Source organism: Hemicordylus capensis, chromosome 2 (genome assembly GCF_027244095.1).
Source record: "Hemicordylus capensis ecotype Gifberg chromosome 2, rHemCap1.1.pri, whole genome shotgun sequence".
NCBI lineage: Eukaryota > Metazoa > Chordata > Lepidosauria > Squamata > Cordylidae > Hemicordylus > Hemicordylus capensis.
The window spans coordinates 266,119,717-266,139,409 of record NC_069658.1 but is presented as its reverse complement, the minus strand read 5'-3'; the positions used below and the strand labels follow the sequence as shown (position 1 = coordinate 266,139,409).

Genomic DNA, 19,693 nt, shown 5'->3' with positions numbered 1-19,693 from the left:
ATTGCGGGGGGCCCCCGTGCCCCCCCCGCCGCCCCCCAGCATACATCTGACTGACACACGTTTCAGAAAACTTTTATTTTAAAAATTTACAAAAATTACAAAAATTACCAAAAATTTCAAAATGCGATAAATAACCAAAAATGCGATAAATAACCAAAAATGCGATAAATAACCAAAAATGTGAACTCTCCCTCCAAGTAGCCCAGAGTGGTGCGCTACATACTTAGGTTTTTCCTCACAAACAACAACCCTGTGGAGTTGGCTTGTATCTCAAACAACAGAATTATGATGCAATGATTGATGATACACACCACATTATACTTAGGTTTTTCCTCACAAGCAAGAGACAATCTCCAAAGGTCCTGGCATATAACCCCCTCCCCCATTTTTCTTGCCAAACTTTGTGTCTTTAGCAGGATACCACAGGCACTTGTTAAAGCTAACACTGCAGGTTTTTCTGAGATGGAGCTGTTATAGGAGCACTTCAGCATAAACTGAGATCACAAGGCAAGCTTTCACAGTGCAAAAACGAGCATGCCAGCAAGCAGAACTCATGGTAAAACTCTCTTGAAACACCTTGTAACAATGCACAGGCAGCTATGTTACACTGCTTGAGTCAACTCACACTGCTGTACTACCCAGGCTGTGGGAATTGACTCTCAGTTCCATATACATGCATGCATTTAAGATTGAGTGCCAAAGAATCTTTATGATTGTTTTTCTTTCTTTTGGGGCGGAGAGAGGAGCGTATAATGCAAACATTAACACCTGTTAGGCACCTGAGACCATAGTTGGGCAGCTAAATAAAAGCCTGATTCTTTAATATGTTTTTTTTCCCCCACATGTGGCTTCTGTAGTTTTTGCAACTCATTCTCACCCTGACACTTGGTCTGCTGCTTCCACCCGCCCGCCCTGAATCCTTTCTTCTGTGCCGGGTGTCCATGTGTGTCCTCGTTGTCCTGCCTGCGCCTGCTACAGTGCAGCCCCAGCCCCAGCAACGACGCTTTCCTCCGTGACGGCAACCGCACCACTACGTGCAGGCGAACAGAGGAGGACGGACGCACCGCACGCATGCGCAGCACGACTTGACACGCTGGCCGAGTTGCGCATGCGTGCGTGCGTCACTGACTAGAAACCCTCTGGCTGGCGAGCCACTAGAGGGCCTCTTTCTGGCTGTTCCAGACTAAGCGAGCTATGGAGCGAGCGAGCCTCAGCCAAGGGCAGGCGCAGTGAGCAGCATGAAAGGCGCCCGCCACCAAGCCAGGCCACTGGCTGCAAGCAAAGCAATGGGGGGGGGGCGCAGGCAGGCAGGTGCAGTGAGCAGCATTAAAGGCGCCCACCGTGGCGCCCGCCGCTGCCAAGCCAGGCCGCTGACTGGCCGCCAGCAAAGCAATGGGGGGGGCGCAGGTGGCGCGGAAGGGACCGCTCGTGGGGGAGGGGGCGCCAACGCGCTCCGTTGACTGCTGCAGCGCTGCTGCACTGAGCAGGAGAAATTTGTATTTAAAAATTTTTTTAAAATGGGGGTTACGGCGGCACCCCCCACGTGACCCAAAAAGATGGCGCCCGGGGCACATGCCCCCCTGCCCCCCCTATAGTTACGCCTCTGATCTTTGGATGTTCATTTGGCACAGTTTCAAACATGTACATTTTTCATTTAATGGCTGTAGTGTCAAGCAATGACTTGCATGGGTGAATGAGGAATTAAAGATCAAACACCTCTAGAGGGCCTCAGATCATGGCCTCCAACACCAAACCCAGGCACCTTAGTGTTTCACCAGGGCAACTCTCAAGCAGATTGGCCTTATTTTTGCTGGTCAGAGAGGGTACTGGTATGCAGCAGTCCAGTCAAATCAGGTGATCTGGAGAATCAAAAGGGGCTTGATAGGCTATGAGGCGCTTCACGTGATTGGTGTGAAGTGCCAGACGGGGTTTGTGCAGGGAGAACAGGCTTAGCCACCCAGACAAGCAGCTGCTCCAGTCGGGTGCTCCTGTGCCTGACCGCAGCTCCACCGGAGCTCCAAGGGTCAGGTGAAAGGGAACGCCGTCACATGGCATCCCAGCCCCCTGAACCCCAGGAATGTACTGCACGAGTGCGTGGTGTCTTCCTGGAGGGCCCCCCCCATCTTCCCTCCCACCCCAGTGTTTCAGCTATCGTGTGGCTGACACACAATCAAATAAACAAGGTTAATGGAGTACTCACTCTGTTAACCTCATTTAGGGTGAGAGATAGTTAACCAGGCTAGCCGCCAGAGAACCACTGGGCTCGCCCATGAGTTCTCACGATTGCTCGAAACCGGGCTATGGGAGCCCAGCCCGGTTTCAAGCAATCGTGTGAATAGCTTTTAAGTATAACCACTGCTTCTGGCTTAGTGCCTCAGTTTGAGAAATTTGTTAGGTATGGTCTTCTGACCCTGAGGAGGTCGGTTCATGCAAGGGTATTTGACCTGTATCTTCTGTAGTTTAGATGCAAATAATTAATTCAGCTTCTCTGCAATCTCCATATCCTCAAACATTCCTTTCACTCCCTTGTCATCAAGCAGTCCAACTGCTTCCCTACCAGATTTTATGCTTCTGATGTATTTAAATAGGTTTTTATTGCTCACCTTGATGTTTCAGCCATACATGACTCAAATTCTTCTTTGCATCTCTAAAAATTAGAGATGACCATTATAATTGTCAGCTTATATGTCCTTTGCCAGAATTTGTGTTCCTTTTTGTTTTCCTCGTTTGGGGGGAAGATGCCCATTTTCTGAAGAAGGCTTTTTTGCCTGTATTTATTAGTCTTGCTGGAACTCTTTTGGACTTGGTAAGAACATAAGAACAGCCCTGCTGGATCAGGCCCAAGGTCTATCTAGTCCAGCATCCTGTTTCACACAGTGGCTCACCAGATGCACACCATTTGGTTGTACCAAATGCATGGAGAAACCTGGCTTGTTAAGGCAGCACATCCAGACCCTAGTGAATTTGGGACCTAGATCAAGGAGGCTTTGGCTACAAGTCACCAGGTCCATGTACAGGTGCAGAAGGAAAATATGCAGCTAGGAATTTGTCTTATTCTGTGGCTCAGCACTGGGTCACCCAGCCACTTCTGAAACTCTAGGGGTAAAGAAGGTAATGGACTGCTATGTCCGAGCATGCCAAACTAGAATAATAGATACTAGCTTCTGCACATTTTTCCAGTTCAAGGACAGTGTTTTGTTTGCCCTCAGAAGAACTGCATGAGGCAAATCGCCAGTAGTCTTAATCTATAAACGGGGACACGAAGTAACTCCAAATGCTTTTTCTACTGAACTATATGGACTCCCATACTGAAGTTTCCAGAATGGGTGTAAAAGGAGAGATCAGGTGACGGTTGCTTTTCTCACTGCTGTGTTTAAGGCTATAGCCCAGGCCTGCACAACCCGTGACTCGCTAAGCCAAACACAGCCAGCCAGCCAGTAGCCATGTGCTGTGTTTGTAGCCCAAAGCAGGCATCAAAAACTGGAGGCACACCCTGCCTCTGGTTGGCTGCCATAACTGACTGTGTACTTCATTCAGCTTGATGGATCACAAGGTGTGCCAGCCTACACTATACTCTTAAGCACATGTATTTGGAAGGAAACCCCACTGAAATGGGGTATTTACTTCCAAATATGCTTAGGAGGGGGGTGTATATCATGGAAAGGCCACGAATGTGTTGCTCCTGAGTTTAAAATTGTAACATGGGAATGGCAACCTGGAAAGCCAGAGACACCAAGCTACATTCGGTATACTCATGTCTTTCATATCATATGGGGAGCGGTTTATACTTATATCAAAGGGGGAGGGTTTATACTAGTACCTGCGCATATGAAGGCAGGCACAAATATAAACCCTTCCTCTTTTGCAGTTTTAGACACAGGAACGACTTGTAGATATATAACATGGTAAGAAGCCCTGAAATATACAACATGATAAGAAGCCCTGAGGCACAGTAGTATTTTACTGGTAAAAGAAGCTGACTGGAAGCCACTAGAGAGTGACAGGTTACCATGGAGGGTCCCCCTTCACCCTGGAGCCTTTGTGGGGTGAGGGCAAATGTGCCTTGCAGTTTTTCAGTCTTCTAAGCCATGAGCACCAGAAGCAACGGATCTAGGAAACCAAGCTCTGCAACAGATTACTGGATTTCATGTGCACTGCAAAAGGACACCAATCAATCTGCCTTCTCAGGGCTAAGTGGCACTGTAAACACACTACGCATGAAGTTGAACTTTGCACTGAAGATACTTTTGTGGATTGTTTTTTTAAAAAATAAAGAGTCATTTTATTATCCTATTCCAAACAATACAGAAAAACAAGAACAGATGTAGGAGTTGCATGAGATAAAGCCCCAACATACTCCATACACATAGCAAAATAAGAATCCCCTTGTCACCTCCCCTGGTGACACACTAGCTTTGTTCCTGTTTGGACAGGAGAGTTCAAAGTAAGGCAAGATTATAGGCAGAAATGTTGTGGTGAGGAGGTGGGTAGTCCCTGCAGAATACACAGGACATACATACAGGCAACTTATATACTTAAAACTGTTTAATTGCACTACCTGTTAGTGAGCAATTAGGTAAAATATTGCCTGCAAGTGTCTTTTACATCTCCAAAAGTAAAAGGGCTTGAGGGTAGGTTTTAAAAAATAAAAAATAAATAAAAACCAGAAATTCAGAGAGGCCCCCTAAGGACCCATTGTGGCTAGACATCACAATGAAGTTATGTCTGAATCTCCTTATAAGGGGTCTGTCTCTGTCCTATTTTACCCGATTAGGTTGTGATTCTTGGTCAGTGGGTTCACTGTCACCTTCCTCCGGGGCAGCTCTCTCTCACCCCTACCAACAGACCCTTGGAGACTGCATCATTAGGGAATGTTATATGAATTACACAGGACTACATTCATGCCGGTTCGAATCCCCGCTGGTGTTTCCCAGACTATGGGAAACACCTATATCGGGCAGCAGCAATATAGGAAGATGCTGAAAGGCATCATCTCACACTGCATGGGAGGTGGCAATCGCAACCCCCTCCTGTATTCTACCAAAGCCAACCACAGAGCTCTGTGGGCGCCAGGAGTCGAAACCAACTCAACAGCACACTTTACACACAACACATATTGCACAGGCCCTCTTTCAGCATTAAGGACAGGAGTTGGCCTTCTAACCTTTCCTGTGCTTTTTACATTAGTTTACACGACCACTAATCTCCATGGCAACAGTTGCCTTGGCCTCCATGTAAAGGCAGGCCCAGCTGGTAAGCGGAGCAGTCTCTCCTTACCTCTGGGTACTTGGCTGGGTTTGACCGTTCCACTTTACAGACTCGCAGGCCCAACAGACCACAAATGCCTGGCTTCTGAGTTCCAGGATGAAATGGGCATTTCTGAGGCCTGCTTTGTACCTCTATACCGCTACCCACAGGCAACCTCTGGGCTAGCTTCTCTTAACTACCCATGCTACTTCCACAGGTATGTGTCTCTTAGCAAGAACTGCTCAAGTGCAGCTTGGCCTGTGCGGTTTGGGATGAGCAAGTGGAGCAAGGCCGACCTGTGGTTGTCCTCCATGGCTGGTACGGATGGCTCTGCAGACCTCCCTTCCTCTCAGCCTTGAGCAGGCGGCATACCAGGGCCTTGGAACTGGCGCGGAGCCAGCTAGGAGTTGAACTGGAAGGGCCCTGTAGTACCCTTACCAGCCCAGGCAGCTGCTGAGGCAGGCGGTAGCGGGGAAGAAACCTCAGGGCACGAGGAATGTCCCGTTGGCCACACCGTTTACTGAAGTAGGCTATGACCCAGTCGCTCTGCCGCACAGTCCCTGGCGTGTCCCACAGTTCACCTTGTAAGCAGGCCATAGCTGCCCCGAACAAGTCATGGGGCTCTGGCACCGGCCCACTGCCTGCCTTTGCTTTTCCTTGCCACAGTCCATAGGCCCGAGTGCTGCCCGCACTCCACAGTAGCAGCACCTGGCCCTGCTCCCGGCCGACATGTTCTCGCTGTGCGTACATCCAGGGCAAGATGCCCAGGCGCCCCACGAGGTTCAGTTCCCAGAGGTCCAGAAGCACAGGGCAGCCCAAGGCTGAGCGTAGCAGCGCAGCAAAAGCACACACCAACTGCTTGTGCTCCTCCGAATCCGAAGAATAGATCAGCAGGATGGGACGGGAATGGTGCTTGCTAGGTGTATCTAGGAATATAATTAAGAATAAGAATAAGAAGAAGCATTTGTATAGGGCTTCTGCATGTTCAAAGTGCTTCATGTGTATTATCTGGTTGTATTCCTTACAACAAGATATGGGGACAGTCCTTATCATCCCCATATGGCAGATGAGAGGGTGCTGAGGCTGAGACAGTGTTGTCAGTTCCAGATGGTGGAAAAAATTGATAACCATCACACAAAAAAAGTAGCAATAGGGGATGCTTTTCACACAAAAAGCCTCCAAAAAGACTCCACTTTGCATAAAGTTTGCATATGTTTATTGGCATTATAGATGCATAGTTTGATTTAAAAAACTGAATCATTTGAGAATAAATACAGTTCACTACTGTGAAGCTGATGTATGTCTGCTCAGTCTGCTGCCCAGGTGCAGAGTTCTCAAGGCTCCTGCTTCTTAGCCGTAAATCCATCTCCTGGTGAGGTTTACTACATACACAGTCCTCCTCCCCCACAGGTCACCCAGCCGGCTCTCCCCAGCCAGGCCAGCAACTTCACCTCTTGGCTCGAGGCAGGGCAGCTAGCTAGCTACCGAGCCAGGCTCTCTGCATGCTGGCGCAGTGGTGCATGCACAGTCTCCCAGTCTCTTGCTGTTCTCTATGACTACAAACATTTATATACGGCTTTTCAACAGAAAGTTTCACGGTGTTTTTCATAGGAAAATAAATAATACGATGTTCCCCTATCCCCAAAGGGCTTACAAGCTTTTAAAAAAGGCCACACAAGGTAACACCAGCAGCGGCCATTGAAGGAATGCTGTGCTGGGGTTGGATAAGGCCAGTTGCTCTCCTCATGATAGAAGAGATTCACTACTCTAAAAGGAGCCTTTTTACTCAGTTAGCAGGGGTAGCTGCTTATTGAGTAGAGTTAATTCGCTAACTGCTGAGTAAAATTAGTTAGCTAACTGCTAAATTCTCACTGCCGCCACCACATGAAGGAAGCAAGGTGCACCCGCCGATACTACCGATCCGTGCTCCTGAATCACGTGGTTATGCAACCTGCCACTGAAGCAGAACCTCCCCTCTGGCAGGAAGGAGACAGAGGAGGAGAGGCTGCTCATGAGAAAAGAGTGATCTGAGCAAAGGAAATGTTCTAGCCGCTTCAGAACTTTGGACACCATAATACATGCAAAAAAGTCCTCCAAATACTCTCTATTCTTCCTAATGCAAAAAAAAAAAAAAAAAGTTGTTGAGTCCCCAAGATAGTTGCATGCCCTATATAAAAGTTGCTAGTTGGCATTGGCAACCCTAGGCTGAGAGGAAGCAGCTTGCCTGAGAGAAATTGGCTTGCTTACTAGTGACACCTAGTGAGTTCATGGCAGAAGTGAGACTTGAACTGGATTCTTCCTGATTCACAGCTCAGTATCTTAACCAGGGAGAAGAAGGCAGAGAAAGTGGCTAGCTGATGGAAATGGGGCTTTTTAGAATGTGAGCCCCTTGGGGACAGGGTTCCATCTTATTTGTTTGTTATTTCTCTGTGTAAACCACCCTGAGCCATTTTTAGAAGGGCGGTATAGAAATCGAATTAATCATCATCATCATCATCATCATCATCTCTTGACATCAGAAAGCCTTGTCACGGGTTCCTAAGGTCGTATCCCTGCTTAACAGGATCCTTCCAACCCTGACTATCCACATCAGCCCCTAAATCAATAAGCCTGGCCTATCAGAGCCTGTTATACTGACCACACATTTTTATCACAAGGCAAACAAACTGTGCAAAAGGAGGCTGAGGTCACATTACTTTTTTTTTTTTTACAGGAAAATGCCACCATATCGTAAGGATTTCCTGTACCTCTTAGCTCACCTTTCCTGTGAAGTCTTAGGCCTGGTTGTTGACTAAAACGAAGCCTAAGAGTGTGGAATTGAATTTACTCATATTCATCCCTTGTTAGGCTCCCCTTGCAGTCTCCCATTTGGCTGACTAGACTGTATGCCCCTATCTTTGTTGTTGATGGTATTCTGTAAAGCACTATATGCATTACATATATGACTGTGATTGTTCTTCAGGGCTTACCATTCTCAGAATTCTGAGAATAACATTCTCAGAATGTTACAAAATAGAGGGGATGCTACTGCACTGAAAATTAGATATGCCTTCTTTGAATTTCACCCCCCAAAAGTAAGTTATTAAAATTTCTCATCTTGTGCTGATGTTTGCATGCAAGAAGTGACTGTTCAAACACACCCTTCCCATCTGCTTGTCTCACACCTGGTGCTCTGGCCCCCAAATTTTATGGCCACTTCATCACTCTCTTAACTCCTCCAAGCTGAGCACCCCAAAACTCTACCCTACTACCCTTGATTTTTCAGGGTCTTGGTGTCCTGCTGCACCAAGCTCCCCAGACTGGCATTTTCAGCTCACACCATGATGGATTTAGTTTTGATCAGAGAATAGGTAGAGAAGATACTCCAATCCCTTTATAATTTTATAATTTATAGTCCCAGAATTCCACCCCTGTGGAAACAGACAGCCCTTCAGCCCCTCCAGTGCTTCTCACCTCTTTGAAGTCTGCACAGGCCCCAGCGAACCAGTAGGATGGCTACCACCAGCAATCCCAGGACCAGCCCCAGGGCTAGCAGACCCCAGCGCTTGTGAGAAACTGCAGAAAAAGAAGTTTGAAAATGAACATGAAAACTCCACAAAAAGCTATTTCGCCCACTTTCCCATCACCCAAAGCATCTGCGTATGCTCTCCTCCACTGTTCTCTATCCTAAAGTGGAAAGTTGTAATGCCATCTGTTCTTCTCAACTGGTGTGTGTGTGTGTGTGTGTGTGTGTGTGTGTGTGTGTGTACAAACCAGCTCTTAATACCCACCACTCTGAGGATTCCATTCTACTTTCTCCAAGAGGGTTCTGATGCTTCCCCCATTTACGGGCGTAAATGAAACAAACTCCCTGTCCTTCCTCACAAAAAGGCATGAGATTCATGCAGTGCTGATGCCCGGTTGTGGAGGGCCCTAGAGTAAAACTTTGCACTGGGACCCCCATAGGGTTGCCACATTCTGGCTTTCTAAATCTGGGGGCCTAATTTGCATAATATGTAAATTGGTTCAAAAATAATTTTTAAGCAGAATAGTGACTGCACGTTTTGCTCATTAACTCCGCTTCTACAAGGAGAGGAGAGGAGAGCTGGTCTTGTGGTAGCAAGCATGAGTTGTCCCCTTAGCTAAGCAGGGTCCACCCTGGTTGCATATGAATGGGAGACTTGATGTGTGAGCACTGCAAGATATTCCCCTCAGGGGATGGAGCCGCTCTGGGAAGAGCAGAAAGTTCCAAGTTCCCTCCCTGGCATCTCCAAGATAGGGCTGAGAGAGATTCCTGCCTGCAACCTTGGAGAAGCTGCTGACAGTCTGTGAAGACAATACTGAGCTAGATGGACCAATGGTCTGACTCAGTATACAGCAGCTTTCTATGTTCCCAAGGGCTAGAGCTTAACTTTAAAAAGAAAGAAAGAAAGAAAGCTGAAATCCAGGTGAATCTGGGTGGGCCAGGCAATCTGGGTAAGATGCTTAAGATCCAGGTAAAACTCAGAATTTCGGGAGGCATGGCAACTCTAGATCTCCACTGGTGCACCCTCTCCGAGCTTATGGCAGATGATGAGAAGAGGGGCTTATCAGAAGGCAAGCAAGTGGTAGCTTCTCCTACCCCCTCTTTTTCATGAATGGGAGAGATGCAATGCATCAAATTGCAGCAGCAGCAGTTCTTCCTCCTCACCTTGGAGTATGGCAGAAAGAGGAGGAGCTGCCACAGACAGACAGACAGACAGACACACACACACCCAGTTCACCAAGGGGAAGAAGAGAGAAGCTGCTGCCAAGTTTCTTACAGTTCTCTTGGAGAATATTCATTTGCTAAGGGTGCAGTCAGTGGGAGGCAATTTCTTGTCTAATCTTGTGCCATTGCTCCCACCCACTTCCCCATCTGCAAATGGCAATGTCCCTGTCTCTGGGGCATATTCTCATTTGCAGATGGGGAGGTGGGTGGCAGAAGACTGCAGCATCAGCAGCACAAAGGACTCACAGCAATGCTGCTTTATCCCACCACCCCTCCTATGGACCTTGGGGCCTTGAGGTTCAACCATGGGCCCTGAGTCAATGCCCAACTTGGCCAGCCCCCTGGATTCATGCACTAAGATCAGCCCTATAAACAAGGCCTTGAACTTTCCCCATCCCCTGAACGAGCCCTAACTCTGATTTCTGCTCTCCATCTAGTGGTGTCCAGCACCGTTCCTCTCTCCTTTCAAGAAGGACCTGGTACTTTCCTTACATTTAACATGCCAAATGGAACCCACTGGTACTGTCTGTCTCTGTTATGCAGGGCATGAAACTAACTGCCAACACCTCCTTAGATCCACCCCAATCCCAACCAAATATGGCCCTGTAACTTACCATCTAGGCACAGAAGCTGTTTGCCAGCAAAGTGTACATCGGAGCGCCAAACCTGGCAAAGCAGAAACAGAGAGAGTGGAGGACATAAGAAGAGCCCTGTTGTCTGAGGCCCAAAGTCCAGCATTGCACAGTGGCCAACCGGATAACTTTGGGAAGTCCAAAAGCAGGGCATGAAGGCAAGAGGCCTTTCCTGTAGTTGCTGCTTCCTACAAACTGGTATTCAGTGGCACCCACCCCAAAACAGTGCAGTTCTACACAGCCATCATAATTAATTGCCCTTGATGGACCTCTCTCCTCCACGCATTGGTCTAATCCCTTTTTAAAGTCACCCAGGCTAGTAGCTATCACCACACCATGTGGCAGTGAATTCCATACAAGAATTCTGCATGGCATGAAGAATTCCTTTGTTATGTCTGTCCTGAATCTCCTGCCAGTCAGTTTCACTGGATGACTCCGAGTTCTAGGATGATGAGAGAGAGGGAGAAAAACTTCATTATTCATTTTCTCCACAACATGTTCCTGCTTTGTTCATTCTCTAAACTAAAAAACCGCAGACGCTTTCACTTCTCCTCATGGTGCTCCAACCTTCTGATCATTTTGACTGGCCGCTTCTGCACCTTTCCCAGTTTTGCTACAATATTCATTTTGAGAGAGAGCAACCAGAACAGCACACACAATATTCCAAATTTAGTTGCACACCATATATATTTTTATAAGGGCACGATAATATCAGCAGTTTCATTTTCAATCCCTTCCCTAGCATCAAGTCACCACAGCCACACATAAAGTTGATGTATTGACACTCAAACTGGTTTGGCGAGAGTCGGCTTGGGCAATTGTCAGGTATTTGGCTCATGAAACTGGGCTCTGGAACTTGTAGCAGCCCAACCTGTTGATAAGTTTGCTCCCTTCTCAGTGAATTATACACTGAAATACAGAGGCTGGGGCTGGTCTTGTGGTAGCAAGCATGACTTGTCCCCATAGCTAAGCAGGGTCTGCCCTGGTTGCATCTGAATGGGAGACTTGATGTATGAGCACTGCAAGATAGTCCCCTCAGGGGATGAAGCCGCTCTGGGAAGAGCAGAAGGTTCCAAGTTCCCTCCCTTGCTTCTCCAAGATAGGGCTGAGAGAGATTCCTGCCTGCAACCTTGGAGAAGCCGCTGCCAGTCTGTGAAGACAATACTGAACTAGATAGACCAATGGTCTGACTCAGTATATGGCAGTTTCCTATGTTCCTATGATCCTTACCAATACACAGCTCCTCAAGACTCGCTGAGGGAGGATGAGGTCCAGATCTCCCGGGCCCAATCCCTCCGGCTGCAAAGACACAAGCACAGATGAAATCTAAGGTCCACTCCACTCTGTGACTCTCCGAAATAAAGTGCAGCCCCTTCTGAACCCATCTGAAATCCCCCCCCCCACTTCTCCCCACCCCTTGCCTTTCCCTCTCTCCTCCTTTTCTGATCCCATGGTCACTTACATGGGCGACAGTATAGACAGGTGGTTCTAGCTCACACTGGCTCGGAGACAGCCATTGGCACACAGCTGAACTGAAGGATGCTCCTGGTATGCGAGAGTGGAAATGTAAGTGTAGCTGCAGAAACTTGACACTTAAGGACACATTCCAAGCAGGGTCTAGAGGGGAAGAATAGCAAGAGGAAAAGTGTTGTCTAAATGGTTCCAGTTAACACTCTGCTATTTGCAGTCCATATGGGGATAAAATTGCTTCACTCACACACACACACCCTTGATGGCCCAAACCCTCATATACATAAACAAAATTTGGGATGTAGCTAGTTGTAACCTATACTCAACTTATACTGTAAACATAATAAATACTTCATAGCTACAATTGCTGCTATTCATCATTCCTGTGTCCAGAAGCATAAATGTGTGTCACTCCTTGATCCAAAGAGCTTACCACTGAACCTTTAAACAATGGGTGGGGTGACTAGGGCTGAATGTGAACAGGTGCGGTATTACAGCACCTGTTCACATTCATCCCTAGTCACCCCACCCACAGTTTAAAGGCTTAGTGGTAAGCTCTTTGGGGCAAGGATCTCTCTTCATTCACCCCTAGTTTCACCCACAGTTTGGTGGTAAGCTCTTGGGGGCGGGGTAAGGGTCTCTCTTTTTGGCATCATCCCTGCCATTTCTAATTAACTCTTTGCCTGGAGTCAGAGCCAGCAGCATCAAATATTGAGATAGAGAGACAGTTGCAGAGGGCCCAGGGAGACCCTCAGAGGAGCCCATTGCTGATCCCTGAGACCAACTCTGTGCTCAGAGCCTTTGTATTGTGGTGGTAAAGAAGCAATTCTTTCAGGACCCATTCAGGCAGGAGGAGGGCCCATAGAAGGCAGTTTGCCCAAGACTCCCTGAAACCTGGAGCCAGCCCTGCCTGAAGCCCAAGAAATTAAAACACATTCAGCCATTGAGTACTGCTGGCTGGTAGAACTGGAGAGAGACCCAGAGAAATGCAATTATTGATTGATTAGATTTGATTAGATTTTTATATCGCCCTTCCAAAATGGCTCAGGGCGGTTCTATTCAGTTCTAATTGGTTGCTGCTGATTGCACAGCCAGGGCGCTTTCCAGTTTAGCTGCTCAACAGCAGCAAAATGCTTCCGTTCAGGCAAATCACATTTGAAATGTAAACAGCAGGGGGAGCAGTCTCACGGAAACTAACAACCCCCAAAACAACAACCGTTTTACGCTGGATACATGATGGCATAGCACTATATTGCAGTGATTAAATTTGAAATAAGGCATTGGAAATGTGAACGGCACCCTGCTGTCAGTGGAGGGACTGTGGTGTCACCACACAGGAAGTCTGAAAGCACACTTCTGAGATATGCCATGACCCAGTTGTAGAGTGTAGTCTGGAAAGCGCCCTGCAGAAGTTTTGTATCACAGTGTTTGAGCTGACTGTTGGTGGAGCAGCAAACTTCTCAAGCACAAGATCCAAGCTGTGAGAATGTGGACTTTTGGTGGCAGCACACAAATCTTCTTAAATGATTTCCCATTCACTCCCACAATGATCAAGCAAGGGGTGGCTCCTATTTTGTACAGAAGTGATTTCTGTATATTCTTTGAACGTTGTGTGTGTGTGTGTGTGTGTAAAATCAGAGCAGAGGACTATGGACAATTCTCAACTTTCTTTAAAGCGGGGGGGAGAAATCAGAGTTGGAAGGGACCTCGGAGGTCTTCCAATCCAACCCTGTGCTTGAAGCACAACACCGGTACGGTATGATGCATCCTTAATGGAAAGAGAACCCAGGCTCTGTTTGAAAACTTTTAGCAAAGAAGAGAGCCCATCACTTTGCAAGGCAGGCAGGTTCACTGTAAAACAGGAAGGCAGAGAAGCAAACTATCCTTACACATAACAAAATGAAGGCTACATGCCCTTCCATAATCTCATCACATGGGGGTGCAGTTTGGCTTCAGCATTAAGAGTGCAAGTGCAATTATTCCTAGAGGAGAAAACAGATTGCAGGACCTTCTGCTCTTCCCAGAGTGGCTCCATCCCCAGAAAGGAATATCTTGCAGTGCTCACAAATCAAGTCTCCCATTCATATGCAACAAGGGCTGACGCTGCTTAGCTAAGGGGACAACTCATGCTTGCTACCACAAGACCAGCTCTCCTCTTGCCTGAGACCTTGGACAGCTAATGCCAGTTAAATAATCCTATGGTCTGCAGAGCTCTGCATTTCCCCCTAGAGATAAAATCCATAGGTGTACTTCAGGGATGGGGCTGCAGTTTAATGGAAGAGTTTTTAAGCAGAAGGCCCAAGGACAGGTTCAATCCCTAGCAGCTCCAGGTAGGGCTGGGAAAGACCCTTGTCTAAAACCCTGGAGAGCCGTTGCCAGTCAGAGTAGGCAATTTTGAGATAGATGGCCCAATGGTCTGACTCAGGAGAGAGCAACTACCTATGCACCTATGTGTATCTTCGTAGTATCCGCTTGGATATAAATCGTATACAGCCTGTAGATTTCTATATCAGGCGGTATAGAAATATGATAAATAAATAAATATCCATGTATCAGATTATGCTGTCCTAGTTAAAGTACACACATACAGACAAGGAATCCTTAAAATTGTAGGCATCCGTGTTTGTCTATTAGGAAAACAATGTATTATAGTAAGAACTAATCAGCCTACTTTCCTTTCACCGTCTCTACAACTGGACTAAATTTGGTTCAAATCAAGGTCCACAAGTTAAATCTCTTGCACCTAAAATGTTCATGTATCCGCCATCTTGGATCGAGGTGGATGACATCATTACAAATTACATCATTGAGGTGTCCCTGTGTGTCACTTACAACAACTGTGCCAAATTTGGTTCAAATCAGTTAGACAGTCTTCAAGTTAGTGCATTTGCACCTCAAAAGTTCACACATCCACCATTTTGGATCAGGGTGGATGATACTGTCACAATTTACACCATTGGGGCATCCCTATGTGTCCATACAGCTGTGGGAATTTGGTTCAAATCAGTTAAGCGGTTCACATTAGCCCACTTGTGCCTCAAAAGTTTACACGTCCGCCATCTTGGATTGGGGTGGATGACATCATCACAGACTATACCACTGAGGTGTCCTTGTGTGTTACTCACTGCAACAGTACCTAATCTGGTTTAAATTGGTTAGACAGTCCACAAATTAGCCTGCTTGTGACTCAGATGTTCCCGTGGCCACCATTTTGAATTGGAGTGGATGACATCATCACATGCCACACCATTTGGGCATCCTATGTGTCCCTACAACTGTAGCAAATTTGGTTCACATCGGTTAGGTGGTTCACAAGTTAGCCCACCTGTGCCTCAAGAGTTCACACAGCCACCATCTTGGATCAGGGTGGATGACATCATCACAAACTACACTGTTGAGGTATCCCTATGTGTCCCTACAACTGTACCTGATTTGGTTCATATTGGTCCAGGAGTTGCGAAATTGATAGGGGGCCACACAGCGACACACACAGAATGTTGGGTGATTTCATAAGCCTACTAGGAAGTAGGCTAAAAAATTAAAAAGCCAGACAGTTACTACCTGTATCAGGACCAGCTAATCTAACAACTAATAACTAAAGAACTGTCAGCCATCCTGAACTATGTCCTCATACCCTACTTAAGAGCTTCACTGGGCATCTGGCTGGCTAGTTGATGCTGTGAGCTGCCCTGAGCAGGAGCGTACTGGAGGGGTGGGGTAGAAATATTTCAAATAAATAAATAAATAAATAAATAAATAAATAGGATCAGAGACATAATACCAGCTTGGGTTAATCTTTGGTCTGATCCATCAGGGAAATTCTAATCTTATCTAGACACTGAATGAGTAGATTCCAGTCAATCAAGGCAGCTCTATGTGAGGTAGATTTGGAACTTGCAAAGGAAACCAGAAAGCAAAGGCCACAGAACAGAGGTAGTCAAGGAGAATCAAGCCTGGTAGAGGTAGCAGAACAGCCACGGTAGATCAGTTATAGGAGATCAGCAGGATTTGGGAGCTGAGGCACACAGGATGTGGAGACATGTTTCAGTAAAGCACTTAGAGTTAGCATTGTTATGAGATTGGTGTCTGTCTGCTGGAAATGGATCTATCACTATAGGTCCTATCTGAAATAAATGTGTGGTCAGAATCTGGGATTGGACAAAAGAACTAATGTTAATCCTTAATGGTCCACTGATGCTTATTTAATGGGAGATTTCTCTGGAAAGCGAAAAGCCCCCAGCTGAGGCAAGGGACTGGTGCTGAATGTAGAGAGACAGCAGTTTTTGCAGCCTGGGAAAGAGACAGGGAAGAGACACAGGATGAATGAGAAGGTGAGAGAGTGTGTGTCTAGTGGTGCAGATCTTCTCCAGGGATCTGATATAAGGAATCAGGCTTGCTTTCTGGGAGGACTGCATGTGATTTGCCTCTGCCTAATGCTCAATTTATACATGTGTAAACAAATCAAATATTATGAAGACATCAATGACCTCTTCTCCAGAGGAAGCCAGAATTCAAGAACCATTGCACACCTGGAATTTCTCACTGCTCAAAGAAGTGGTGAGCACATAGTGAGTTTATTTATACGAATGCTTTAGCCCACCATTTCCACTTTATATAAAATGTTCAAGGAGGCTAACAGCCAAAACAAAATACATTAAAAACCACTCAAACACACTGCATAAAAAATGAAAACAATAAAACAGCAGATAAAAGCATCCATGCAGCAGTATCAAACAGCAACAGAGAAAATTGCAGATAAAAGCATAATTGTGTTGCAGGGAGGTGAGGCTGGAGACCCAATAAGTGAGTACTGGGATTGCCAAGGCTTGCCTGTTAATTGGGGTTGCCAAGATCTGCAATTCTTAATGGTGTGCCATTAAGAACTGCACAACAACCATGGATTCTTGTCACACTGCTGTCACGCTGGGAACTGGGTACACGGGATGGGTACACAAAAGCCCTTTTTGGGTCCAGCACTTGCAACCCAAACAAGCACAATCCCCTGTTCAGGAACCTTTCCCCTCCAGAGCCTTCCCACCATCAGAGGTTTGTTCTGGGTCTTAACTAGACTCACCTATACGGTGTGGGCACTCAATGTGGCTGCCCTTAGTGAAGGAAAACTAAAGAAGAAAGAGGAAAGTCACTGAAAAAAATCATAACTGGTTACATCAAATCCTGCACTTTACACTCACAGCATCCCAGAACCACAAACACTGAAACAGATCTCATGTCCAGTACAGCTCCCTTCCTTCAGGAGGGATAGCTAAGGCATCTTTATAAGGAAAGGGAAAAGAACTGTCCTCTCACTCCTCTAGCAATGGACACCCTTAGATACAGGATTGGAATTGGCCATACATATAACTAGTGCCTCGTGCAACAACTCCACTTAAACGAATCCAAATAAATGTTTGTTCAACCTGCTGTTAAAAACCTTCATCATGGACCTTCAAGCATTCCAGGGTTCCCCCACACCTGTACAGTCAAGCAGCTCTTCCCAATGTTCAGCTCTGATCAAAACCTTTTTACATGCCCTTGAGCCCATTATTCATTTTGAGCAACTAAGGGCCATACTAAACAGGGCAAGAAACCTGTCAAAAATTTGCATGTTTTGAACTTTTAAAAAGCACCTACTGGTGGAACAATATGTGTTCTTTATGCCAATGCAAATCCACCCCCCACCCCCACCCCACACATACTCTATCTTGGAGATGAAAGAAAAAACATATGAGGATGACACATGTTTTTCCATGCAGAGCAGCTAGGTTTTTCAGGGGGTGGTTTTTCTCATGGAAAATGGAACATCTCATCTAGTTTGCCCACAAGTCTGCAATCCTATGTAGACTTGCTTGAGAGTAAGCCCCACCGAATACGGTGGGACTTAACCCTAATCAACATGCAACATGCAGATGTTCAATCAACTGCACATCTCCATCCACCTTTGGGCAACTCTTCATACTTTTGAAGGCTGTTATCCAGAGCCCTCCCAGTCTCTAGGACCTGCAAAACAGCTCGGACAGAGAGGCCTCCCCCTGGATTGGGTCCACCTTGCCAGTTCAGGGCACAGCAAGCCATGAGAGTAAAAAGAAAGTTCATTCATATGGCTTTAAAAACTATTTGAATCACAACGCTATCTACTTAATCCTACTGTAAGAATGGAAGCCCAAGATTCTGCTGCTCTCTTAAAGGTAAAGTGTGCCGTTGAGTCGGTGTTGACTCCTGGCGACCACAGAGTCTTGTGGTTGTCTTTGGTAGAATACAGGAGGGATTCACCATTGCCTTCTCCCATGCAGTATGAGATGATGCCTTTCAGCATCTTTCCTATATCGTTGCTGCCTGATATACATGTCCCATAGTCTGGGAACTCTCTTAAAGTAAAGGTAAAGTATGCAGTCAAGTTGATTTCCCTGCTAACTTGGCAAAGAGGCACCTTTTAACGTGGTGATTCTCTTTATTTAGCAAGGGGAGAGTAACTGGCCCTATCCACTCCCAGCACAGTACCTCCAGTGACTGTTGCTGGTGTCTGTCTTATGTTTCTTTGTGGATTGTGAACCCTTTTGGGGACAGGGTTCCATCTTATTTGTTTGTTTGTTTATTTCTCTGTGTAAACCACCCTGAGCCATTTTTGGAAGGGCGGTATAGAAATCAAATGAATGAATGAATGAATGAATGATTTCGATTCCTGGCACCCACAGAGCCCTGTGGTTGTCTTTGGTAGAATACAGGAAGGGTTTACCATTGCCTCCTCCCACGCAGTGTGAGATGATGCCTTTCAGCATCTTCCCATATCGCTGCTGCCTGATATAGTACCATCGGGAAGTTGAACGAACTGGCAACCTGCTGCTTGTTAGTCAAGCATTTCCCTGCTGTGCCACTTAAGGGAACTCTCTTAGCCTCTGATAAATGAGGCTGGCACAGATGGCAGCAGCTTTGAGCATATTCCGTCCCTGGGTAAAAGGGAGGGCAACTGCCATGCAAGTGTGTGATGGTGGTGATGGTGGCAGGAGGAGCAACTCACCTTGAAGCAGAGCTGGGGATGCACATCCACCTCCTCAAAGATGTACTCCTAGGGCAAGAAGAGCATGTCAGGACAGTGGCTGAAACTTCTCTCCTCTATCGAGCCTCCCCCCGCCCCCCAAACAGGGCTATGGTCTACTTAAAACCACCACCAGGTCCCTTTGGCCACAACCTCATATGCCTGACCCCGGTGTAGCCACCACAGTCCGTACATCCTCATGTTACCAAATGGCTGAGGATCTAAATGACTCTAGGGCCAGGGAGTCCTTTATCTCCTGATTTGTTTTTCCGGAGAGAGAAGGAGGAGCAGCAGTATGGATTCCTCTTTTCAAAGGGAGGATACACCTCTTCTCCTGAACCATTTCTTTACAGCATTGCCAAGTCCTTGCCTGGGCGCTTTCCAGACTAGACCCTGCAACGGGGTCACGACACATCTCTGAAGTGTGCTTCCATACTTCCCGTGTCGTGACAACGCAGTCCCAACAAAAGGGCCAGGGTGCCATCCATATGTTGGATGCCTTGTTTCAAATTTAATCACTGCGACTTAGTGCTACGGTGTCGTTTGTCCGGTGTAAAAAAGATGTTGTTTTTTCGGGTTGTT

General features: G+C 46.7%; 1 protein-coding gene across 5 annotated transcripts in view; it reads right to left on the bottom strand.

The window, feature by feature from the left end:
• Positions 1 to 4,254: 4,254 nt before the first annotated feature.
• IL17RE (interleukin 17 receptor E) overlaps positions 4,255 to 19,693 on the bottom strand; it is a 51,764-nt gene continuing 36,325 nt past the window's right edge. For 4 of the 5 annotated variants that reach the window (XM_053299845.1, XM_053299846.1, XM_053299847.1 and 1 more), the window contains 7 exons: positions 19,094 to 19,141; positions 17,153 to 17,198; positions 12,071 to 12,225; positions 11,839 to 11,907; positions 10,591 to 10,642; positions 8,701 to 8,802; positions 4,255 to 6,173 (listed from right to left, as the gene is read on the bottom strand). In XM_053299845.1, coding sequence (XP_053155820.1) covers positions 5,476 to 6,173; positions 8,701 to 8,802; positions 10,591 to 10,642; positions 11,839 to 11,907; positions 12,071 to 12,225; positions 17,153 to 17,198; positions 19,094 to 19,141 — 1,170 coding nt within the window. In that variant the 3' untranslated portion in view covers positions 4,255 to 5,475. Of the gene's footprint in view, positions 6,174 to 8,700; positions 8,803 to 10,590; positions 10,643 to 10,943; positions 11,051 to 11,838; positions 11,908 to 12,070; positions 12,226 to 17,152; positions 17,199 to 19,093; positions 19,142 to 19,693 lie in introns of all 5 variants that reach the window. The other variant, XR_008316982.1, reaches the window with a different exon arrangement.